The following is a 26095-nucleotide window of genomic DNA, read 5'->3' as shown; positions in this document are numbered from 1 at the left end:
CCGTCCAAGACCCTCACTGAAATGCCATTACTTAAGCCAGTGGAACAACACGTTACTAGATCTATGACTAGACAACTGCTAGAATCACACAAGCAGGGGAAGCCCCAAGTACAATGTGCCAAGAAGGAAGGCAAGAAGCAAATCGGAGCCATGGGAGGAGCAGGGCCGAAGATTAGTCTTGTGGAAAGAGATCTTCAGCAAATGCTCTCAACGCTCCAGATTAGGCCAAAAGATGTTTAAATTATTATCATGGAATGTGAATGGATTGAACTCCCCACAAAAAAGGGAAAAAAAATTATTATTTGAAGCAATTCAATAATGACGTTGTTTGTCTTCAAGAGACTCATATTAGGTTGCAAGACCAGAAGTATTTAGTGAATTCAAAATTGGGAACATCTTATGCTGCCTCTAACTTGGTAAAGAAAAATGGAGTGGTGATATATATATAAATAAAAGATTTTCAACTAAAGTTATAGAGGCGGATGACACTGGCAGATATATAGCAATTGAACTTGATACAGACTTTGGAAATGGCAAAAATTTCAGCTTTTTTAAGAGCTCAGAAGCAGGAGAATTATACACAGGAATGAGTAAAATGGATTGATTATATAGACAGGAATGGGTAAAATGAATAAATACCAGACTAGGAGGTATTATGTAGCCTTTAGGTAAGAATGTTTAGACTGATAGATGATCAGAGTAAATAACACATGGGATGCTTGGAATTGTTAGAGTGGTGTATAGCGGAAGTCAGGGGGGGTTGAGTGGGAGGTGGGGGTGGGTTAGTGTGGAGGGTGGGGTAATATATATGCATAATTAAACTAGAAAATGGGATTAATGAAATATTGTTATCTTAAGAGAAATTTATATTATGATTTATATATGTTTAATTAACTTAGAAGATGGGATTAATGGGCTATTGTTACTTTAAGAGCAACTTATATTATGATTGTTGGGAGGGGAGGGGAGGGGGTACAATATGTGAATGAGTAATCTACTTTAAGACGGGGGAGGGGAGGGGGTAAAATATTTGGTATAATATTTGAATGAGAAATATTTTGGGGGGTTGGGGGGAGGGGAGGGGGCATAGTATCTGTATGTGATTTACATTGTATGGTGGGGGGGTTAAAAGGGGGAAATTTGTTTGTATAAAACTTTTTCAAAAAAAAAAGACACAGAGATAGAGAGGGAGTGGGAGATACAGAGATACAGAGAGAGGGGGGGAGGGAGGGAGAGAGAGAGAGAGACACGGAGAGGGAGAGAGAGACACGGAGAGGGAGAGAAGACCGGCTGACGAGTGAGCATTTTTGGTGAGGGCGCGCTGTCTTTCTCCAAACCTGATCCCCAGGATGGGAATGCAAGGTTCGGTGGGACCAGTCCCCCTTTCCCCTCTGTCCTGAGCTTCTTAAAGCTGTGGCTGGACACTGTGGGCCCATCCCCCTTTATGTCATCCCATCCTCCCGGATCCCATTCCCACCCTGCCAGCCCTTGTGTTAGCGAGGCCAGTGTCAGTTGCAGCTAAGTTGGGCCAGTGCCTCGGGCTGGAGAGGAGGTTGCATGTCTCCCCAAATGATCAAGGCACTCCCAGCACCAATAAGGGTTGGAAGAAGCTCCAGCAAGTGTGAAGCGCTGGGGAATCAGGCCCAGCCCCTTCTCAAGCCACCGCCATCACCCTTAATGTCTCAGGTTAGGCGAGGAGTGACTGGCAGGGGAGGGGCGGGACTAGTGATGGCAGCTGCAGCAGAACACCCAAAGAGCCACAAGGTTGCCAAGACTAGTCAGATGCAAACCTGTAGCCCTTCTTCATATGGTTTACTCTCCAGACCTTTGATCATCTTAGTTGCTCTTCTCTGAACTTTTCCCAGTCTCAACACTTTTTTTGTAATATGGTTACAAAATTGGTTGCAGTATTCCAGTTATGGTCTTCCCAGGGTTTTGAAAAGTGGCACTAAAATTTCACGTGATCTTGATTCTATGCCTCTGTTTATACAACCCAGGATTGTATTAGCTTTTTGGTCTGCTGCTGCACATTACTGGCTCATATTCAAATGATCATCCAGTAGGACTCCAAGATCCCTCTCAGAGTTACTGTTTTTGAGCCAGGTCTCTTCTAATCTGTACTTACCGTATAAGACACACCTTTTTTCCTCAAAAGAGGCTGAAAATCTGGGTGTCTTATAGACTGAATACAGCATTTTTTGCCTCCCGAAGCCCCGCCCCTTCACCAAAATAGCCATGCATACCCTTATGGAGACTTTCAGAGAGCTCCTGGGGGCTGGGGAGGGCAGGAATGAGCAAAAAATGGGCCGTTTTTCTATAAGCCTCCCTAAGGCTATGCATGCAAATTTTTTGACAAAAAACGGGCTGGTTTTTGCTCATTTTTGCCCTACCACTGCCCAGGAGCAGTCTGCAAGCCCCTCCCCCCCAAGGCTATTCATGCCATTTTTTGGGGGGGAAACGGGCCCATTTTTGAAAAAAACGGGCAATTTTGGGGAAGCTTGCAGAGTGCAAAAACTTTTTTCCCCCTTTTGGAAAGCTCTTTAACTGATTGATGAGAATTACATTGATCAAGTGCTGTGCCAGCAGAAACAAAGTCTTAGGTGCTGCAGATTGTCAGCGATTTGCTTCTCCAGCACATGGATAAATACACCTGGAAACATCTACCTACCTACCTACTCTCTCTCCCCTTAATATCTACTGCATTTCTCTCTCTCTCCTTCCCCTCTATCTACATACCTACCTACCTACCTACCTACTCCCTCCCTCCCTATCTACTGTATTTCTCTCTCTCTATTTCTCTCTCCCTCTCTATCCCTCTACCTACCAACCTACCTACTCTCTCTCCCTCTCCCTACCTATCTAATGTATTTCTCTCTCTCTCTCTTTCCCTTTCTATTTCTCTCTCTATCCCTTTATCTACCTACCTAACTACTCTCTCTCTCTCCTTACCTACCTACTGTATTTCTCTCTATTTCTCTCCTTCTCTATCCTTCTACCTACCTACTTTTTTTGAAATTTGCCTCTTCAAAACCTTGGTGTCTTATATTCCGGTGCATCTTATACTCCGAAAAATATGGTATATCTTTGATTTTTCCTGCCTAAATGTAAAGCTTTGCTTTTATCCACATTAAAATTCATTTTGTTGGATTGTTGGACCCAGTGACGTGCGGTGAGGGTTATGGCTGGGGAGGCTGGTGACGTCATCAGGAAGGCGGGGAATGGGACCATGTGTGCAGACCACGTGTGCAGACCACGTGGTCTCGTTCTCCGCCTTCCTGAGTGAACATTAAGGGGACCGCGGCGTAGCATTACTTCCTCCACCGGCACCAGTCCCTTTCACCCCGCTCAAGCCTTGCCGCCTGCAGCCACCGCCCGCCCTCGCTGCTCCTTTCGTTGCTTGCCCGCCCGCCTCTAAGGCACGCCAAAGCCTCCTTCGTCCCCCCCCAGCGCGCGCCCTTTTTATTTCCCGCGACACCCCCCCCCATTTCGGGAAAGCTTTCCCCATTGCCTGGGGGTTGAGGGGGGCGGCTCCTCTCCCCCCACTCCCTCCGTCCCTGCCTCTCTCCTCAGCCCCAAAGCTCCGTCCGCGCGACTCACTTCCAAGGCGATGGCTGCTCCATCCCGCTCCGGCTCTGGAAGCGACCGAAGATCAGGCTGCGTCGCTCGCTCGCTCGCCGGACTGCTTCGGCGCCATTCTGGCTACCTTCGTCCATCCGCACCCGGGAGATGCAGAAGCAGTCCGGTGGACGAGTGACCGAAGATCTCGCTGCCTTGCTCGCCGGACTGCTTTGGCGCCATTCTGGCTCCCTTCGTCCATCCGCGCCCGGGAGACGCGGAGGGAGAAATGTTGTCGGCGCCTCCAGATGACGAACCAGTCGCTTGCTTTCGTCATCGGGAGGCCGATAACATTTCTGCCTCCATGTCTCCCGGGCGCAGATGGACGAAGGGAGCCAGAATGGCGCCGAAGCAGTCCGGCGAGCGAGCGAGCAAGGCAGCGAGATCTTCGGTCACTCGTCCACCGGACTGCTTCCGCATCTCCCAGGCGCGGATGGACGAAGGGAGCCAGAATGGCGCCGAAGCAGTCCGGCGAGCGAGCGAGCAAGGCAGCGAGATCTTCGGTCACTCGTCCACCGGACTGCTTCCGCATCTCCCGGGCGCGGATGGACGAAGGGAGCCAGAATGGCGCCGAAGCAGTCCGGCGAGCGAGCGAGCGAGGCAGCGAGATCTTCGGTCACTCGTCCACCGGACTGCTTCCGCATCTCCCGGGCGCGGATGGACGAAGGGAGCCAGAATGGCGCCGAAGCAGTCCGGCGAGCGAGCGAGCGAGGCAGCGAGATCTTCGGTCACTCGTCCACCGGACTGCTTCCGCATCTCCCGGGCGCGGATGGACGAAGGGAGCCAGAATGGCGCCGAAGCAGTCCGGCGAGCGAGGCAGCGAGATCTTCGGTCACTCGTCCACCGGACTGCTTCCGCATCTCCCGGGCGCGGATGGACGAAGGGAGCCAGAATGGCGCCGAAGCAGTCCGGCGAGCGAGCGAGCAAGGCAGCGAGATCTTCGGTCACTCGTCCACCGGACTGCTTCCGCATCTCCCGGGCGCGGATGGACGAAGGGAGCCAGAATGGCGCCAAGACAGTCCGGTGGACGAGTGACCGAAGATCTCGCTGCCTCGCTCGCCGGACTGCTTCAGCGCCATTCTGGCTCCCTTCGTCCATCCGCGCCCAGGAGATGCGGAAGCAGTCCGGTGGACGAGTGACCGAAGATCTCGCTGCCTCGCTCGCTCGCTTGCCGGACTGCTTCGGCGCCCAGGAGACGTGGAGGCAGAAATGTTGTCGGCCTCCCGATGACGAAAGCAAGCGACTGGTTCGTCATCCGGAGGCGCCGACAACATTGCTCCCTCCGCGTCTCCCAGGCGCAGCCGGACGGATGTATATAATATTATATATAGTATATAATATTATATACTATTATTCCATGAAGAGAGGTGAGGCCCTGCCTCCCCTGCCTCTACTGACCGCACGTCACTGGTTGGACCTATTATTCAATATGGTTAAACATAAAACAGAATTAGCAATTCCCTAGTTTCTTCTAGTAAAGCCAGGATACATGCTTTCAAAATGCCATAAAAACTTTTCCTGCTAGTGTTAATGGTTTTCTTTCCTCTTGTATCCTAGCATCAACTCTTAAATGCATAACCTTGTCTTATTTTGGATAGGCATTTAAACCTTACTCTGCACTCTTTTCTGAGGAAACTATTTTGATGCTGCATTATAATCACTTTTACTTTCCTTTGAGCATGATGTACAAATACGGCTTGTAACAGCATCATGATTTTTGGCAGAGAGGAGTGATAAGGAGTGACTACACTTGTTTACAATCAACTTGGTATTCAGAAGCTAATTAAAGGATTAGATTTAATAGTATGAGGCATTTCACTTCAAAAGTGTAAACAAACCAAAAGTGATCAAACTAACCAGGAGGAAAAGAGACATTTGCTTTTTAAAAAAGGAAGCATTTTTTTTTAAAAAATAGATTTTTAATAATAATAAAATAATCCAAGACAAGCATTTAAAATATGTGGCGGGTTTCCTTTACTGCCCAAATAAGTAAGTCCTCTTGTAGATTTCAAGGCTTCAGATCTCTGATGATAAAGAGGTTTCTTACCACCAAGGAAAGCATAGCTATTAATCAGCAGAACTGCATGGGAATAGGTTTAAATAACCACTTTTCTAACAATAATTTTCTGCCTTCATTATCTATGCAAAACACACATCAAGCTAGTCTTCTAAAAATGTTAAAGGTAACATTGCAGCATTCTTTCAAGACTAATCTTTGGATTAAAGAGTGCACAGAACAGGCTAACCATATTCTGTTTGGAAAAAGGCAAGATGAGAGTCTTGATAAAAACAGTAACCCAGGAGCAGTGTTTAGTACTAGCTTGATATCTCTGGTCCACCATGGATTTTAATTCCTATTGCCCATGCCATTTAATTACTGATATAATGTTTAGCCCATCATTTGGCAGTATTGATACAGCAGCTTCAAAAATAATGCATGCAATATTCAACTCTCTAATTTAATCTTAAATAGGAATATTGAAGCCATGTTTCATTATGAATTTGGCAGAATTAAGATCTAAGGAAAAGATTTCTACAAACCAGAACTGTCCATTTATGCTGGAACTGCAACTCTAGCTATATTAAATATCACTTTTGAAAGTCACAGTGCCAATAAGCCTGGATGAAGTAAGATTGAAGAAAGCTGCTTGAGAAATGACAAGATGATATCCTAGTATTATTTTTAATCAAAATGCCAAATTTAGTCTTTTACTTTAGCATTAATTTTCTTACTTTAAGAATTGTTATCAAGCAAATAGTGAATGAGATTTTCTTGATTAAATCCTTTGCAAGACTTCCCTCAGATTTTTTTGGTTGAGTATATAACAAGAGCAATATTGAAAGCAGAGAAGAAATGCAAGACACAATTCTGGAGATTGAAACCAGCAAGAACAATGTTTCTAAGTTCTAGAATCAAAACTGCAAAAAGTATTCAACAGTTCATTAAATAAAATTGTCAAAACAGATGGCTGAAAAAGTTCCTTTGGGTAAAATGGCTTTGCAGGACAATTCATACTTACTAAACAATAGGATCCTTGGTTTGCACTGATGAAGTTACCTAGTTGGTAATGAAATGTCTGCAAAAAAACACCAAGCTCAGAGAGTACCAAGGACAACACAGTTCAACCCTAAACTATGAATACTCTCTTCTATTAATACTTACTAAATCACAAAAAAGACAGTAGTTCATACAATTTCCAAGTATGGCACAGGTTTCCTGTGCCATTATCTCCCCTATATGCTGTCACATTATTCTACTCTATTCACTCATATTTCTAAAGATTCTGAGACACTGTTTTGGCAATTCAGTATATAGATTAAAAACTGCCTAAGCAAGTAACCTTTCACATAGGACTACTCCAAACACAAATTACACCAAGCAATAACAATAAGTGGAAAAATAAAGGTAGAGGGATTGTTTCTTGCCATATCTCTTAGGATTTCAAGCCCATTTTAGCCATCATTTGTTCGTATACAGTCCATGCCATTGCTGCCATCAGTGTGCGCCGCAAAGCTCGTGGAACAGCACCATGGAAAAATCCAGCCAGTCCATAATTCTGTAGAGAAAAAATAACCACCATCATCTTCTTAAGCATCAGTTTTGGATGATAATTATTAAAGATTAATCTTTAACCAAAGATGGAAATAGAAACTACTAACTATAGCAGTCACTTCGTCACCAAGTATAGAATGAGTTAACAATATTTTTAATTTTATGTATTACCTTTTTTGGCACCCATCTTGCCACATATGTCAAAACTATGTATCTATTTCTTTTAAGAGAATGCAACCTCATCCAAAACTAATACATTCCCCATTCCAGGTATCACCCCCCACAACCTAGTTCAAGGTAACATTTTAGAATATACTTGGATTCTCCTGATTCACATACAGGTGAAACTCAAAAAATTAGAATATCTGCAAAAGTTCATTTTTTTCAGTAATGCAACTTAAAAGGTGAAACTAATATATGAGATATATTCATTACATGCAAAGCAAGACGGTTGAAGCCATGATTTGTCATAATTGTGATGATTATGGCTTACAGCTCATGAAAACCCTAAATCCACAATCTCAGAAAATTAGAATATTGTGAAAAGGTGCAATATTCTAGGCTCAAAGTGTCCCACTCTAATCAGCTAATTAAGCCATAACACCTGCAAAGGGTTCCTGAGCCTTTAAATGGTTTCTCAGTCTGGTTCAGTAGGAATCACAATCATGGGAAAGACTGCTGACTTGACAGTTGTGCAGAAAATCATCATTGACACCCTCCATAAGGAGGGAAAGCCTCAAAAGGTAATTGCAAAAGAAGTTGGATGTTCCCAAAGTGCTGTATCAAAGCACATTAATAGAAAGTTATGTGGAAGGCAAAAGTGTGGAAGAAAAAGGTGCACAAGCAGCAGGGATGACTGCAGCCTGGAGTGGATTGTCAGGAAAAGGCCATTCAAAGTGTTGGAGACTTTCACAAGGAGTGGACTGAGGCTGGAGTCAGTGCATCAAGAGCCACCACACAGAGACGGATCCTGGACATGGGCTTCAAATGTCATATTCCTCTTGTCAAGCCGCCCCTGAACAACAAACAAAGTCAGAAGTGTCTTACCTGGGCTAAAGAAAAACAGACCTGTTGCTCAGTGGTCCAAAGTCCTCTTTTCTGAGGAGAGCAACTTTTGCATCTCATTGGGAAACCAAGGACCCAGAGTATGGAGGAAGAATGGAGAGGCACACGCTGCAAGATGCTTGAAGTCCAGTGTGAAGTTTCCACAGTCTGTGTTGATTTGGGGAGCCACTTCATCTGTTAGTGTTAGTTAGTCCACTGTGCTTCATTAAGTCCAGGGTCAACGCAGCCATCTACCAGGAGATTTTGGAGCACTTCATGCTTCCTTCCGCAGACAAGCTTTATGGGGATGCTGACTTCATTTTCCAGCAGGACTTGGCACCTGCCCACACTGCCAAAAGCACCAAAACCTGGTTCAATGACCATGGGATTACTATACTTGATTGGCCAGCAAACTCGCCTGACTTGAACCCCATAGAGAATCTATAGGGCATTGCCAAGAGAAAGATGAGAGACATGAGACTGAACAATGCAGCAGAGCTGAAGGCCGCTATTGAAGTATCCTGGTCTTCCATAGCACCTCAGCAGTGCCACAGGCTGATAGCTTCCATTCCATGCCACATTGAGGCAGTAATTGCTGCAAAAGGGGCCCAAACTAAGTAGTGAGTACATATGCATGCTTATACTTTTCAGAGGTCCAATATTGTTCTATGTACAATCCTTGTTTTATCGATTGCATATAATATTCTAATTTTCTGAGATTGTGGATTTAGGGTTTTCATGAGCTCTAAGCCATAATCATCACAATTATGACAAATCACAGCTTTTATCTTGCTTTGCATATAATGAGTCTATCTCATATATTAGTTTCACCTTTTAAGTTGCATTACTGAAATAAATGAACTTTTGCACGATATTCTAATTTTTCGAGTTTCACTTGTACTACAAAGAACTGTCACTAGCATATTGATTAGCTCTCAAATTCCTAATGACCAACACCCACCCTCTACCCTGACTTCATTGAGATGTGAAATAGCATTAGATGTAAAGATATTAATGCAAGATAAACAGGAGTTATGCTTCCTCTGTTTTTCTTCCACAAGAGATCATTTATCAATAAACCATGGCTGTTCATTCCCAAAAACCAGAAAGAAGAGAGTTTAAATAACGTATGTCTTGTAACTATAAATTAAATAATTTATGTACTATGTCAGCATCTACTTTGCTTGCTTTCTATCCGCTACCATAGTAATGGGGAGGGGAGGGGCTCCTGGTATTTGGGAGGAATTGCTAGGTGCTGGAGAAGGTATTACGAAGGGAGTTTTGTTCTCACCATCTTCTGTGCATGCTGATGGCTCGTGTTTGGGCTTGGTCAAGGTCAACCGTCTCTGCATACCAACTGAATGAGGCCACTTGAAGATGCACCCCACAGGACACTTTTGGGAGTTGCAGATTGGACATTGGGTTGGGGTAACTACACGTTCGTGCTTTTTTGCTTCAGGTCTTGCTTCACTTTTGTTGTTTTCATTTCATGTCCAATAAAATTACCTTTATCTCTATTCAAATGGAGTTGGGGGGTTTCTTTCTTGGATACTGAATGAGGCACACCTGACATTAAGGAAGATCTCACTTCGCACCCATCCAGGAGTTAAAAGGTACTGTGGGGGGTGCATCAACATGTCTAACCCGTGCAGCAATCAAGAGGACATGGGGGGTGTTGGATCCTCTCGTCCCTTGGAAACAAAATGAATGGCTGAAGTGAATCTGAAAGAAAAATCGGTCTGACCTAGATGGTCGCTTGGAGTGGGACAGATGAATGATCCTCAGGAGATGCTGATGGGAGTTACAACCACCTGGCTCCAGAGACCAGAGGCTGCCTGGCAGGAAGCCGAAAAAGAGGATCTCATGATGATCCATGCTTTACAACTTTTACAAGAGGCTTGGGGGAATCGCCATATGATTGGAAAGCTGAGCAGATGGAGCAGACACCCTGGCTAACCCCAAAACAGCCGTGGGAGCTGCTCCAGACATGGGGCAAGCCGAAGGAGTTCCAGCAGCCTCCACAGCAGCAGCAGTTCAAGCTCCCCCAAGGGGGGTGGGAGTAGCCCCATGAAGGTGTCCAAAGATTCCTCCTCTTGGAGTGAAGCACGGAGGAGATCCCAAAGCACTGGGATCTTTTTTGGTTCAAGTTTGGAATTACATGCAAGAGTATGGAGAGGATTTCCCATCAGAGGTTGCTAAAGTGAGAAGTGTCACTATGGCATTGGATTGCAAAGTAGCTGACTGGATGGTGGCTCTACATAATGATGATTTCCCCTAGCTGAGAGATTACAATGTGTTTATGACAGCCCTGAGGGCACACTTTGATGATCCCCTTGCAAATCGGAAGACAAGAACTAGGATAAAAACTTTAACCCAGGGACGGAGGTCTGTGGCAGAGTACACTCAGGATTTTCTCAAGCTGTCTGTGCACATGCAGGGGTGATCCCAGGAGGCATCGATGGACAGCTACATGGATGGCCTTAACGATGATGTGTACCAGAGCTGTGTGAACAGCCCCCACTCCACCCCATGACCTGCAACATTGGTATGAGCTGGCTGCTGATGTAGAAATTGACTTAGCCAGAAATTGATACCATGGAGGCAGCAGCTGGAACAACCCCCCCCCCAACCCGAAAGAGGCACCAAGAGCAGGAAAAAAAGGGGGGCAGCAACCAAGCCCAGAATAACAGTGTGTTTCCGATGTGGAAAGGAAGGGCATAGAGCTACCAACTGCTACTCTAAGTTGGGCCCCAAACCACCTTCGGCTGGAGGGAAGAAACCCGACAAGCAGCTAGGGAAATGCTGTGAAACAGTCCTGAAAAGCATGGAAGTCGCTGATTTCCTTCCTCCAGGCCAGGAGGAGAAGGAACCCACACCTGTCTCCCTCCTTATTGAAGGGGAACAACATTTTCAGGTTAAGGAGATCCTGGATTCCAGGAAACATAGGGGTGCTTAGTGGCCTGGAAACATTTGCCTCTATCCCATGCTGAGTGGGTGAATAAGTTGATGTCAAGAGCTCCCAAACTCTTGCAAAAGTTCCATTCCAGGTACCCTGATAAACCCTAATTGTGATGTATATATGTTTTGTTATTGTTGTTATTGTCTGTTTTATCTTTTTCTCCAGGGATGATTTCCTTTCTGCAGGAGGGTCGAATTGCAGATTGGACATTGGGTTGGGGTAACTGGGGGAGCAGGGCTCTGGGTAAACGTTTGATATGTACATGTTCGCGCTTTTTTGCTTCAGATCTTGCTTCACTTGTTTTCATTTCATGTCCAGTTAAAGTACCTTTATCTCTATTCAAATGAAGTTGGGGGGTTTCTTTCTTGGGTACTGAATGAGGCACACCTGACATTATAACCATTACTTGGATCAAATGGTGCTCTAGTTGTTTTGGGTTTGCACCTAAGGTCCCTATTACTATTGGTACTATTTTTGCTTTCTTTTGCCAATGGTTATTCTACTTATCCCTAAAAGTGATTCTGCCATTCAATTGGGAGGAGGGGGGCCTTGGAGTCGATTTATTAGCAGTGCCTGTGACAACTGATATTTTACAACTGATTTCCTGGCGCCGAAATGCCTTGAGATCCCCTCACCTTTTTGGGAAATATTTATGATGGCCATGTGGGACGGTCCACTTTAATGTCTAATGGAAGATAGCCACGGGAATGTATGTTTATTTGGTTCTCAGGGCAGTTGGTAAAGGAAACATCTTCACACTTGTGTTTTGGATAAAATCTGTATTCTAACTAATGGGAGGGGTCTCTACTGCTTTAATTCTACTCGCATTGCCTAAGGGGATTCAGATGTTGCTTTGAACCTAATGGTCCCCATTCTACTTAGTAAAAGGTTCCTTTTGAAATACTCAGTTTCAAGAGTCTTCACTTTCTTAGTGTAGGAGAGGAACCCTTATAGCAGATCTTTGTATTTTGTGATTTTCTCCAGGGTTTTTTTGTTGTTGTTGTTGTTGTTTTGTATTTCATTCTGCTGTCTCTATGTATTGCCATGTCCAGTATCCAGACTTTTTTTGTCTTTCTTATCAAAATTGTTAAGTCTGGGCTGCTGTTTGGCAGATGCTTTTCTGTTTGAATTCTAAAATTCTGGCTTCTTTATTTTCTATTACTTTGTCCATTTTTGTGGTTCCATTAGTTCTTGCTTATAGAAAATGGTATTTCTTGCCAAAATTCCAATGCACAATTGTTGCTACTATGTCCTGCTGATGTTTGTAGTCCATCTGTGTCAGAAATTACAAACTCAGATAAACAATCAAGCAGTGAATAAAATCTAATTAAGGAACAACCAAGGAGAAAACAGCACCCCCCATCAACACTGATGGGGAAAAATACTGTATGCAACAAATACAGCAAGATAATATAAATAAATGGAGAACAAACCCCATTCTCTTCTAGCACTGAAGATGTTATCTAGCCTGATAATGAAACATCTGCATTAAAATAATTGATCTCAGGAAGCACCAAGGACTTCACAATTCAATCCTGACAGATAGACAGACAGACACACTTTTATTGTACTGGCCATGTAATATTTTGCCTTGCCATGCCTCTTTTCTATTCTTCATTTGGTCTTTCTTGTAGGCCATTTAATGTCTCCCAGTATTTTTTTAGCTTTTCATTGTCTCTTTTGAATGATATATAAATGTGGTTTATCTCACTGTGCCTGTTAATGACTAATAAGCCTTCATAGTATACTAGCTTCAGTGTATCTTCTTCACTGTCCTTTATACATTCTTCCTATGCCCCCTTTTTCCTCCTTTCACTATCAGCTATATTTGCAATATTCTCTAGCCTATGCTCCATGGTTAAGTAGAGATTGTCAAATCACTGGTAGATAAAGGGCATGATTCATTGTCATTATAGGGTATTTTAATTCCTTTAATTTTTCACTTTTCTTGTTGTGAGTGAGTGGGTAGGAGAGAGGCACCTCTATCCAGTCCAAACTCCATTACAATATTTTGGCTGCATATCTGGGTATTGATGAACAATGATTCTATTTCAGATATTTTTCCATAAAGCTTCAGATCATCTGTGTAGAGGAGATGGAATGGCCTGGCAGATGTTTTTGATGTTTGATAGTCATGCCCTGAGTATTTCAATATTGTTCAGAGAAGAATAAATACCATGGCATTCATGGTAATAATCAGTCTGCTTGAAGGGTTCCTCTCTTTCTGGACAAAATTGTATCAAAAGCAATAACAACTCCACAATAGAACAGGAACCAACACTATGCTTCAGAATGCTAATTAAGAATTAATGGAGGTAACAAGACTAAACTGTAGTATTCACAACTTCATTGTGCCAAGAGACATCTGGTCTGCCACTACAGGAACAGAATGCTAGATTAAATTAGCCCTTATTATCTTCTCATGCTGTTTGCACATATATCCAATCGTTGCAAAATCCTGCTGAAATTAATTTAGGAATACTTTTTCAGAAACATGATGAAAACAAAGTCAGCTATCAGGTTTCTTTTAATTAACAAATATTTTGCTACTGATAATTTAAGAGCCAAAGTACTGTTAACTACTTAAAGCATTCAGCCTTACTCTGAATATTAAGGCAATAGTCTGGCCAGTCTGAAGGTATTTTTCAGATGAGAGCTGCATGTGTGTTTTGATGACATCAGCAGGCTGAGTAGCTAATGAGGCCAGAATTCCAGCCACAGTTCCACAACCAAAGTTCATAAGTGGTACAATTGTTGTATCTAGTTGGCCTGGAAAATAGCAAGCAAACCCACAAAATTATTTTACAATTAATTGCTGCAAAGAATAAATAGAACAGCCAAACCTTATATGTCACATTATAGGCAAGAATTAATTTAAAGTCAATATTTTAAAATCTCAAAAATTCAAACTGAAAAGGAGTATAATTGGAAAATGAAGTGGATATGGATTTCTGAAGGCAATGAAAAATCTGATGGCATGAATTTGTGGTACTGCATTCCAAAATTAAGATGATCCTAGCAAAAGCGTTCAATGTTTTGAAAATGGCAAAACCACTGCAAACATGTGAATACCATATTTTTCAGACTATAAGATGCACCGGAGTATAAGACGCAACATGATTTTGAAGAGGTAACTTTTTAAAAAAGTTTTTGCATTCTGCAGGCCTCCCAAACCCTCTGCAAAAAAAGGGGGCATGCAGAACTTTGGGAGGCTTGTAGAGTGCTCCTTGGGGCTGGGGCTCCACAAAATGAGCAAAAAATTGCCATTTTTTTTGCAAAAATGGGGGGGAGGGATGAGCACAAATTGGCCCATTTTTTGCTTGATTTTGCCCTCCTCAGCCCCCAGAAGCACTTTGCAAGCCTCCCAAACCCTCTGCACGTCCATTATTGCAAAGAGTGCATGGTTTCAGTAGGCCAAAAAATGCTGTATTCAGTGTATAAGACACACCCAGACTTTCACCCTCTTTTTGGGTGAAATTTATATTCTGAAAAATATGTAGTTAAGATTTTAAAAAATTCTTTCAGCATCTTTTCTTTTAAATTCATCAGCTATGATAGGTATACAAATAAGAAACAAATCAAATTCAAGAAAATTATGTGACAACTTGGTTTAAATTTACATTATTAATTCTACATTCCTTAAAAGTAACACTGTTACAAAACTTCTAATATTTTTTGAACATACAGATCAATATTAGAGTCAAAGGAAATACAGGCACCTCCTTTTTTCAACCACAGCATTGTGTCAGAATTATGTCTAAGTATTCAAACTGAAACACATGGTTAATTTTTACATTCTTTATACTAAGCCATTCATTCTTCCCAATGGCTAAAAGATTCATGGATCCAGAATCATTATGCTGCAAAAACAAAGGTTATGATTTAGAACACCAAAGAGAGACGTAACATGTGGGGACTCAAGAATATTTCATTGGGCAATTTCAAAGATAAGAACAATTACAAGGTACTGATTTTATATAACAAATGATATACAAAAGGACATTTTAAAGATAAAGATGTAAAAGATTTCTTGCCACAAAATCTTTTATGGAAACTATTTCATCTATCCTAAATTCTACAAAAGGAGCCATAGAACCTGTTCACTTACCATATGATGCAAGCTTCTGGGTCTGTGTGTAGAGCATCAGATAGATGCCAGAAAAAGGTGCATCACGAAGAAGTGTTGCTGACAGGCCACTAAACAAACCCCAGACCCCCTCTGACTGATAGATATTTCTCAGGGCTCCATACACACTTTCATAGCTGTATTTTCCACTCTGTAAATCAAATGTAATTATCAAAGTGAACATCCTACTACATAAGCACATGCTAACTTCTGCCAAAACTTAAAATACATATGGAGCAGAAAAAAGTTCTAAATTACAAACTGTTAAGTAAGTAAGCTCCCTGTTAGGAGAGCGAGTGTGCAGAGAAGCGTAATGAGAGTGGTATTCAAGAACACACACAAACCAGCATACAGGAACAATGAATAGTATAAATAATAGTAGTTTATTATGTGGAAATATAGAGGTATTCAGAGTTCAATTTACAGTCCAAGTCATACACGGTTCAGTCAGTCAGTTATCAATGTTCTCAGTTAAGGAATGATCCTTCGAACACAGTCCAGTATCAAATAAGCAATTTAGCACACAAAGCAGCTAACAGTAGCAAAAACACAGTACCTCACAATACACTGATCAGCATCTAACAGAGAGCTAACAGTCATTCTGGCTCCCTCTTATGGCTGCTTGAGGTAACAGCAACCAATCACATTACAGCAGTACTTAAAGCTACAGTACTACCATCCTGGTTTATATATTGCTAACCCAACTGTTAGCTTACATTCCTAACACAAACAATAATATTGGAGTCATTGTAAGCTAGATAAGGAAGCAATTTATTGTTGTTAGAACGATTTATATCACAGTTGTTAAAAATCATGCCATTAATGTTCCAGTCTATTTCTCATATTATTAAGTTTATTTTATGGTGAATTTTTTTTAGTTGTTGCTATAAGTTACTTAGAGCTGGAAAGAGTGAAGTAACATAAAAGAATTAGAAGTATATACAGTAAATAAAATTTTCCAATACAAAAGAAAATAATTCCTCACCTCATATCGTGTTTTCACTACTGTGATGGGTAGCATACAAATAACTGCTACAGTTCGTGAAGTTGCACCCAAAAGAACCAATTCCAAGGCAGTAGGAGAATGTTCCCACAAAAAATGATGTTTTATCATATATAAGGTGCTGAAGTAAATCCCAACTCCTGGAATGCAGCGTGCAAAGGACTGCAAAGTGATGGCAAGCAATACAGAGAGAGAGAGAGAGAATCATGCAAAGAGACAAATCTAAGGATGTTGATTGGCAATTTTTAATTTTTATTTCAAAAGGAGTGAGACACAATCTATTTTTCCCAATTTAATAATGTTGCATTTCATACAAGAAACTCAACAAAGTTGCACGAAGTAGGATAGGGTGGGAAATGGACAACTTTGCAACTTGTCTAAAGTCATTTTGTCAGCATCATAAGTGAAATAGAGATTTGAACTTCCATGGTCTTTAGCTCTAGTTTAGTCCTGTATCTAAATTTCAAGTTTCATTCTTCAGAAACCAGGGCATCCATGTGTAAGCACTTTTGTCAAAATGCCTTTAATCAAACTAAAGGAAACGCAGAGGACATGAGTGAGGAAAAATTGTCACTACACCTTTGGAAAGGAAAATACTAATCAACTCTTTTAACAATATGTATGATCACGTAAAGCAGTATTGGAATCCAATCAACAGAGAGATGTTCCTATATTCTGTGATTAAATAGGTACTAATGCCAAATGAATTACACTTCTATGTAATCCAAATAACCAGCAATTTATATTTGTGAGAAACAGCTGAAACACTCTTTGGCCATATTCACTCAGTGTGTAGAATTTGGTTAGATTGTAGTGGCAGGAACCCGGGCCATAGTTTCGGTATAAAAGAACTTAGCTTTCATAATGGTTTACTCTAATCACATATAGTTTACTTGGATCTCTATGTCAGCGGAGCATTCACTTTCAGATTTCCAAATTTCATTTTGAAAGCTCTGTAGCCACTGTATCACTTGGCTCAACAATGGTCAATGAAATGTTATTTTGAGCCACTGTTGGATAAATTTATTCCTGAATTGGTTGCCACTGACTTTTAGTGGCAAGGATTAAGGTTTCTTATGGATTCAAACTCAAAATAAGCTCACTCCAACAAATTCAATTCAAGCAAAAAAGGTCATACCACTTATTAGAGACAACTCACTGGAGAAACACCTTTCCACAGTCCAAATATACTTTCTGTACGAGCAAGTTTGAAGAGTAGAGCTACCATCTTAATACGACCTGATCTGGGGGAGAAATATATTAGATATTAGAAACAGATAAAGCTCAACAACCATTTATTACAGCTTCTCCACCAGGGATATTCTGAATAACATATCTATCCCACTATCCCCCCCTAAATACGAACATATCTATCCCACTATCCCCCCCTAAATACGAGCAAATGTACTGGCTCTAATTATGAGACTGAAGGTTCCCAGTTCAGAAACATTCACTACCAAAATAGGTGATAGCGTATACAAGCCGTTCTTAAACCCAGTAACTTCTATATACATTGAGACCACAACCTAATTCCTATTAAGCATTGCCAAAGATCCACTTGAGACCAAGACGCTTTTCCGTGAAGTTATTTAGATGCATGTAAACGCATATACGTGCCTAAAATTCCACTTTTTAATCTATTGATTCCCCAAACTACCATTAGAGAAAAAATGCAAAATTTTGTTGTTTACCACTACAAGCAACCATGTAGAGAAACTATCTTCCTGAATTTTGGTGATTCAGATGTGCTAGCTGAATGTTTTTCTCTTTGCATAATTAAGTTGAGATTCATCAATAAAGTCAGCCTGTACTGAGGCAAGGTGTTAACACCAACTTTTCCTATAAAGAATAACAATAGAACTTAGACTTATATATCATTTCATAGTGCTTTACAGTACTCTCTAATTAGTTTATAAAGTCAGCATTTTGCCCCCAACAATCTGAGTCCTCATTTTACCAAACTCTGAAAGATGAAAGGCTTAGTCAACCTTGAGATAGTCAGGATTGAACTGACCATTGCAGTTAGCCTGCAATACAGCATTCTAACTATTGCACCACCAGGACTTCTAATGCATATATTTTATTCAATAAAACCCCAATATGGATATTTTCACTTGTAAAATCATGTAAAACCTAGGACTAAACTTTCCTGTTTCATTAGTATATCAGTTTCACCCTTTCCCATCATTTAATCACTTGATTTTAGCACAGAGCTTTAAGGCGAACAGCAGACAAACCTTCAATAAGTATTTGAAATACTTGCCCACTGATAGTTGGCTGCACAGTCTGCAGCCTAGTTTTAAGTAAGTCAAGAGGCTGGAAGAGCAGGGTGGAGCATGTTCCACTGATAGAACCACAAAAAAAGGCTTTTAGTATAGGATGCATCTTGGAAGAAAAACAAACAAAGTTAGATTGTATGCAGAGTTAAAAATTAAAACTACACAATTCTTTAATAACCATATTCCAGACCTTTTAGCCATAAAAATAAAGATTAGATTAGGCAATATTTAATGTTTTCAAATAAATAATAAACAAACATCCATTCTTAAGAAAGCATAATAATCTTTTTTTTTATATAAAACGTTTTTATTGGTTTTAAAACATTTATAGGGAAAAGGTAATAGGGTACACAGAAAATTTTAGTAACTCCCATGTTAGCAGTAGAAATCCCCCCAAATCTCACACTTCTACAATTTTGGAAATAACATGTAAAGGGTAGCATAAACAAAATTCTTACTTTATAGCAACGATGTGTTCAATCATCTCTTTCTTTGTCTCTTCCTAGTATATCAACAATTACAATAATATTTCAGATATATTTATTTTTGTGACCTGAGCCTTTTCGATATTGCTCCCTCCTCCCTGCCCCCAGGTGGAGCCATGCCCCCCGCTTCTCCATATCTTGTATGTTGCTGCCTTTCCCCCCACTTCCGCTATCTTCGTCCTCTGGGAGGGAAAAATGTTTTTTAATAAAGGTATCTGCCTCGCCCACTGTCTTAATTCGAATTCGGCTTCCCTCCCAGAAAATCAGCATTCCTTCTGGCAATAACCATCTGAACCAAATTCCTCTATTGTATAATTTCTTTGATAAGGAAGAGTACTTCCTCCTTTTTTCTCTAATCTTTTTTGGAATTTGCTTGAGAATGGTAATTTTTTTATCTTGGTATTTTAGACGTCCCTCCCTTTGGGCCCCTAGCACCTTGTCTCTCGAGGTCCTCCTGAGAAATTTAACGTGCACCTCTCTTGGAACATTATGAGTTCTGGCATATGCTGAATTAATTCTGTAGACCAGATCCATATCCTACCACATCTGCTCTTTGTTTCTCTTAAGGTATTCTGCTAAAATTGTGCTCATAATATCTTTAAGATCTTCATTTTCTGTCTCTGGTAGATTCTGGAACCTAAGAAAAAAAGACATTCTTTCCAATTCTATTTTGGCCATAAAGTTTTCCAGTTCTAAATTTCCCTTACGGACCTCCTTAACCCTTTCCTCCATCCCAGCTACCTCTTCCTCCAGTACCGCAATCCTCTGTTTATTTTCTGTTGTGTTTTGTTGTACCCCTCTGAGTTCATTTTTGAGGTCTGCCACTTCCTTCCTCAGTTCGTTTTGACCTCTCATAATTTCCTGAAACATTTGGTTGACAGATAATTCTTTTGAACTTTCTCCAGCCACTTCTTTTTGTAGCAATGAAGTAATTTTCGGCTGCTGGGTACTTGGGCTGGAAGTCGCCGATGCAGGAGCCGAAAGTGACTTGCCCGTTGGTGGCTTCTTAGGTCCCATTGTCTAAGTTCAGAGATGGTAAATCTTTTACAAAGAAAATGGCGTCGCTGGAGCGCGCAGCCAGGTTGGTCCAGGGTAGCAGGCAAATCCGAAAGTAAAAAGTTAGTTCTCCTTCACTGTTCCAAGACACAGAGGTACACCAGGAAGGGAAAAACCAAATAATCAAATCCAGAAAGTCCACGAAGCAGAAGAGATCCGGAGCACCGTCAAGGGAGATATTAAAAGATGCCAGAAATTATCATTTTTTCCCAGGGTGGTTTCAAAAGGCAGACTTCATTTATAAGTACAGAAACGAGAACGGAGGGGAGCCATCTTGATTCCTCCTTTCCGCAGGGAGAAGAGCAAAAGTTTTAAATTTTAAAAACAGCTCAGCAAGCACTCTTGCAACTGTGATTTCAGTCTTTCTCACATAATTAATTCGAGTGGCAAATCAGCCTTTGTTCTCTCTCCATTCCAAAGTGGAGAGAGAGAGTTTGAATGCCGCTTTGTCCGAGGGGGGGTTAGAAAAGAAAAACTCCCCCCCTCCAATCTTCGGTTTAAAATAGATTGAACAGAAACTTACGATAGCCTGCTGCTTGTCCGTTACCGATAGTTGAAGAGATTAGGAAGGATCCTCCACAACCAACATTTCAGCCACGCTTCCTTTGATTAGCTTATTTCCTCCGGAGCCCATTCAGCGAAGAGGCAAGCATGCCCCCCCTTCTGCTCCCCGGCTCCTGGGGCGAAGCTGGAAAAAACCCCACCGGCTGCCGCCGAGTCTGGGGGGTTCCAGCAAGCCACCCTACGGTCCCCTCCAAGGTCCCCTGTGCTCCAAACGGAGCCCACGGAGAAGACAAGCGACAGACGAAACATCCGTCGCCTGCAGGGACCGAAAATCGACTCCCAAGAAAGCATAATAATCTTTTAAATCTCATGTAGAAACCTTTAGCTTATAATTTTTGTTTAAAACATTAATAATCTCTTCATTATATTTACTAATTGGGTAATTGTAACTATGTTGAAAATTGAGGTCTGTGGAAAGCACGAAATCAAAATTGTGGCATCTCAGTCCCCTAGAAGGAGATTGTATAACCCCAGATGTCTAAACAGAATAGCTTACAATATTGTCTATCAGCTAAAAAGGCTAAAGCCAACAAACTGCTTAAAAGGAGCAGCTGTGCAAAATGTAAAATGCACCCATAACCTCAGACTTGCCTTCTAAAGTATTCAGATGATAAACATTAGTATTTTTAAATCATTATCCTTTTCTCAAAATGCTGTCAGCTGACAACTGATAGTCTAGTCACCCCCCCCCCAAATGAACATGCCAGCCAAAACTATATCCTTTGAAGAAGCCAAATGCCTACCATAAAATTAAGCAACCTTCAATCATTATTTGGATCATGTACCATTAGATTATCTTGACCCTTTTCAGCTTGGGATCAGGCCGGGATATACATTGAGATGGCATTAGTTGTGCTTGCTGATGACCTTTTGATGGCCTCTGATGGCAGTGGTACAATTGTCCTGACTTTCTTGGATCTCTCAACAGCATTCAATACCATTAATCATAGTATTCTTCTGGAATGGCCCCAGGGATTAAGAATGGAAAGCATAGTTTTGTGGTAGCTCTCTTCCCCCATGGCTGGTTCCAGTTGGTGTTGGTGGGGGAGGAGAGATGAACCCTCAGCTCCTACAATGTGAGGTACCACAGAGCACAAATCCTTTGCCAACCATCTTTAACATCTACATGAAATTGTGGAGTGAAATCAGCCAACAGCACAAACCTGGACAAGTTAGAACAAACCTGGTGTGTGCAATTTGGGGGTTCTCTTGAACTTAGGGCTCCTGCTTAATGAGCAGATGGAAGCCATAGCTTGGGGGTCTTTGCATAGTTTCATCTTGTGGTGAAACAGTGCCAGTTGCACCATTTCCTGGACCAGAAGGTCTTGTTCATGGTAATTCTGCCTAACACAACTGTCAGCTGGATTATTGTAATATGTTCTACATGAGGCTGCCTTTGAAGATCACTCAAAAGTTATAACTGGCCCAGAACACAGTGATACACATAGTTTTGGGTGTCTATAAGTTCATCCATCCTTTGTGTACAAGCTGTACTAGCTTTCAGTTTTCTTCAGGGTGCAATTCAATTATTGCATTGCAATGTGATGTATTGCAATGCAATGCAATGCATTGCAATGCAATTCTTCAGGGTTCAATTCAAGATGCTAGTTGTCACCTTTAAAGCCCTTCATGGCACAAAATCTTGTTATATGCAGGACTGCATAAGAATATCCATCCATCCTAGGTCATCCTAGATAAACTGGGTTCACTCAAGGTCCCCTCCCTGAAATTTTGCCATCTAGAGGTACCTCAGAAGCTTCATGGCTACCCCTATGCTGTAGAACACCTTCCCACTAGTGATTTAACAGGTCCTCCCACTTCTAACGTTTCAGGCCATTAAGACCTCTGGCCACAATTAAATTTGCAAATACTCCTGTATTAAATATGTTCACCACCTTAGGCTATATATAACAAAGGTGGAATAAAAGTGTAATATCATCGAGACACAAACTATGCCTCTCATGTTGTGCCTATTTTGTATCTGCCTGCAGTCCTTATATAACGGTGTCTCTTGGTAGGGATCCCACAGCTACAATCACCTTTTAGCCCAAATAGAGGAGCCTGGGACCTGTTAGCAAGAGTTTGGGAAGAACAATACACGTGCCTATACATACAGATAATACTATACACTAGGTATGAGGTAGTGTTTGGGGGAATCTAAGCCACACAGAACTCGGGAGGCATCATTGCTGAGTAACATTACCATCCTTCCCTTTTGTTAAGTCAATCAATTTAATAGATATGTGATGAAAAGCATCTATTTCTGCTTCATTGACTATGCTAAAGCCTTTATGTGGATCACAACAAATTGTGGCAAGTTCTTAAAGAGATGGGAGACAAACTTATTTGTCTCTTGAGAAACCTATATGCAGGTCAAGAAGCAATAGTGAGAACTGAATACGGAGCCACTGATTGGTTCAAAATTGGGAAAGGAGTCCGGCAAGGCTGTATACTATCACTCTGTCTATTTAACTTATATGTAGAGTACATCATGAGAAAGGCGGGGCTAGATGAATAAAAAATTATAATTAAGATTGCAGGGAGAAATATCAACAACCTCAGATATGCAGATACCACTCTTAATGGCAGAAAGTGAAGAGGAACTAAAGATCCTCTTGTTACAGGTGAAGAGAGTGCAAAAATTAGCTTGAAACTCAACATTAAGAAAACTAATATCATGGCATCCAGCCCTTCAATTCCTGGCAAACAGATGGGGAAGAAATTGAGGTAGTGACAGATTTTATTTTCCTGGGCTCCAAGATCACCGCAGATGGGGAGTGCAGCCAAGAAATTAAAAGGCACTTGTTCCTGGGGAGGAAAGCTATGGCAAATCTAGACAGCATACTAAAAAGCAGAAATATCACCCTGCCAACAAAAGTGTGTATAGTCAAGGTTATGGTTTTCCCAGTTGCAATGTATGGCTGTGAAAGTTGGACCATAAGAGGGGCTGAGCGCCAAAGAATGGAGCCTTTGGACTATGGTGCTGGAGAAGACTCAAATCGGTCAGTTCTAGAGGAGATCAACTGACTGCTCTTTAGAAGGCCAGATCCTGAAGTGAAACCTAAATACTTCCGCCACCTAATGGACTCACTGGAGAAGAGCCTAATGCTGGGAAAGATTGAGGGCAAAAGAAGAAGGGGACAACAGAGAATAAAGTGGCTGGATGGAGTCACTGAACAGTAGGCGGGAGCTTAAAATGGACTCTGAGGAATGGTGGAGGATAGGAAGAACGTTGTCCATGGGGTCGCGATGGGTCAGACACGACTTCGCAACTAACAACATGCGAAGTGAGGCAAACAACTTCACCAACCAGCACAGCCTCCTGGGTCTTTCCAGAGGAACTGGGGCCCTTTTCTGATCCTGCGCCAAAGAAATTTGTCAAGTCGGAATTTATCTGGCCACTAGGTGCGTGACGTCGGCAGCTTGCTCCGTCACCCAGCCAATCAGAAAGGAGGATAGAGCCAAGGCGAAAATGTCATTCGTAACTCTTTCTCCGCTGAAGGAGCCTTTGTGCTTGGTTTGCTTCAACTAGAGCAGGACTCAGAGGCACCCCAGACTAGGATGGATACAGAGAATGGTGGAGAAAGCACACTCACGATTAAATCCTTTCTCAATATAAAGTCCTTTAGAACGAAAATAACTTTGTAATCTTTTCCTCTTGCAGCTGATTATTTTGCAAGCAAACGATCTTTCCGCTCGCGGTGGCTAAGAAATCCAATCTCCTTAATTTGTAAAAATTCAATTTAAAACATCCCAGAAGCCTATTTTTGAGAGAAGGGACAACCCAGTGTTGCGCTTGCTCTTCGGGGGTCTTTCTCAAGAATTCATGAGAAAGATTTCTTTCACTGGCACTACCCGTGTTAGGACCTGCACCAATCTTTTGTTCCAACATGCTAACTCATTAGCCATAGTTTACAAATTACAACACGCTAAGCCATTTTGTTGTGAACCGAATCTGAGCACTGTACTTTAGATTTCCTAAATCATGTGATTCTATCCACGCTTCCCAGCCCCGAAACTGGATCGTGTTACAACCACAAGTTGAACTGCTTCTGTTCTTACCTCTATAATTTCCACTTTGTGTTGCGTTTGGAGCAGAGCAGGAGTCCATTTTTGTATCATTTAAAACTTACGAAAGGCTCTCCACATTAATTAACAACAAAAAAATAAAGTTGTTAATAATAAAACAAAATTCGAGAGTTATCAAAAGGGCTTCCTCCTTCAATTTTTTTAAAATCCAAGATGATTAGCGGAAGAGCAAGGAACCACTAATCTAGAGATACGAAATATGAAGAGAGGCATCTTTATAATCCTTATTCCGCTTCAGGGCTCTGTTTATGCAACAGCAATTTCGGTGACTTCGGTTCCAATGTGGTCGAAGCTTTATAGGAGATGCGAAATGATAGCATGGGTTATGCTCGGGTTATTAATAATATTTTTTCAAAAAGCTCTTGATGATAGATTGGTCTGATTACCTCAAACGCTGAAATTCTGCCCATGAAATTTCCCCCAAAATTGGATTCTCCACTCCCTTCTGTATTTGGAAGAGTCCCGAAGGCATGACTTTTCATCAGAATGACTGGTGTATCTTCCTTTTTGTTTTCATCTGAATTTATTTTCTTGGCATCATTGTTCCTTTTGTCTTACGCTGATTGCGTGTTTGTATTTTTGGCGATCGGTGTGCTTTCTACTGTTTTTCACTCTTGAATGGTTTAATTGTTGTAAACCACTCAGACTGACTGGGAATTGGATAGCATATAAATTAAATAAATTACTATTCTTAGTCATACAGTCAGCCTGATATTTATAGTGGATTTGGCATTTTATATACTTATTGAATCCTTTCCAAAGATCTGGGATAGGCAGATGTTGTTTAATAATATTAAAGGTTGCAGTATGTAAACTGTTCTTAGTAAAGGTGGCTTTTGCATGATGATGATGATTTTGTCAGTTCCAATGGTGTTCAAGTGTTGCTCCTGAGGTTTTGGGATGGCATCCAGGGTCCTATAGGTACTATGTTTGCTTTCTTTTGCCAGTCATTCTATTTCCTTTCTCAGATATTTATTTTGTGACTCCCCCCCAGTTTTTTTCTCTTCTGTTCTGCTGTTTTCACATGTTGCCTTGTTTATCCAGGCTTTTTTGTCTTTCTTATTGACAAATGTTAAGCTTTTTGTGGTAGATGCTTGTCTGTTTGAATCCAGAAGTCCCGAGCACTTTACTTCTTCATTTTCTATTATACAATTATTGGAAGAAATATCCATCTGGTTCAGTTCCAAGCAGGGAGAAAGACACTGGAAACATGCAGGCTGATTGGAAAGATGGTTTATTAATTAACAGGACCACATTGGTTTGAGGTCCTGGGCAGCTGACCACATGGGTCTGAGAGTGAGGGGTTTTTATACTCTCTCTTG

The 26095-nt window shown here is 41.5% G+C and overlaps 1 protein-coding gene across 2 annotated transcripts; it reads right to left on the bottom strand.

Annotated features, from left to right (window-relative positions):
* Positions 1-5525: 5525 nt before the first annotated feature.
* Positions 5526-25013, bottom strand: SLC25A38 (solute carrier family 25 member 38). Of its 2 annotated transcripts, none has more exons than XM_081931910.1 (7): positions 24747-25013; positions 18564-18685; positions 17460-17544; positions 16283-16462; positions 15280-15448; positions 13774-13940; positions 5526-7172 (listed from the first exon to the last, which is right to left on the bottom strand). In XM_081931910.1, the coding sequence occupies exons 1-7, from the start codon at positions 24804-24806 to the stop codon at positions 7050-7052; spliced, it is 906 nt and encodes a 301-aa protein (XP_081788036.1). In that variant the 5' UTR covers positions 24807-25013; the 3' UTR covers positions 5526-7049. The 2 variants fall into 2 exon arrangements, with proteins under 2 accessions (XP_081788036.1, XP_081788037.1); XM_081931911.1 differs by lacking the exon at positions 24747-25013 and adding an exon at positions 23995-24070.
* Positions 25014-26095: the final 1082 nt, after the last annotated feature.

The sequence above is a fragment of the Natrix helvetica genome, assembly GCF_964273705.1.
Source record: "Natrix helvetica genome assembly, chromosome: Z".
Classification (NCBI taxonomy): Eukaryota; Metazoa; Chordata; class Lepidosauria; order Squamata; family Natricidae; genus Natrix; species Natrix helvetica.
The sequence above is the reverse complement of the archived record's forward strand: the minus strand, read 5'-3'. Positions and strand labels throughout refer to the sequence as shown.

What these genes read in the sequence shown, in the direction of transcription:
- SLC25A38 (XM_081931910.1), bottom strand. Translation starts at nt 24,806, where the DNA reads ATGATACAAAAATGGACTCCTGCTCTGCTCCAAACGCAACACAAAGTG. An exon ending in ACAAAGTGGAAATTATAGAG is followed by an intron (nt 18,686 to 24,746) that starts GTAAGAACAGAA and finishes TTTTCTTCCAAG; the next exon opens with ATGCATCCTATACTAAAAGC. An exon ending in TGTGGAAAGGTGTTTCTCCA is followed by an intron (nt 16,463 to 17,459) that starts GTGAGTTGTCTC and finishes ATCACTTTGCAG; the next exon opens with TCCTTTGCACGCTGCATTCC.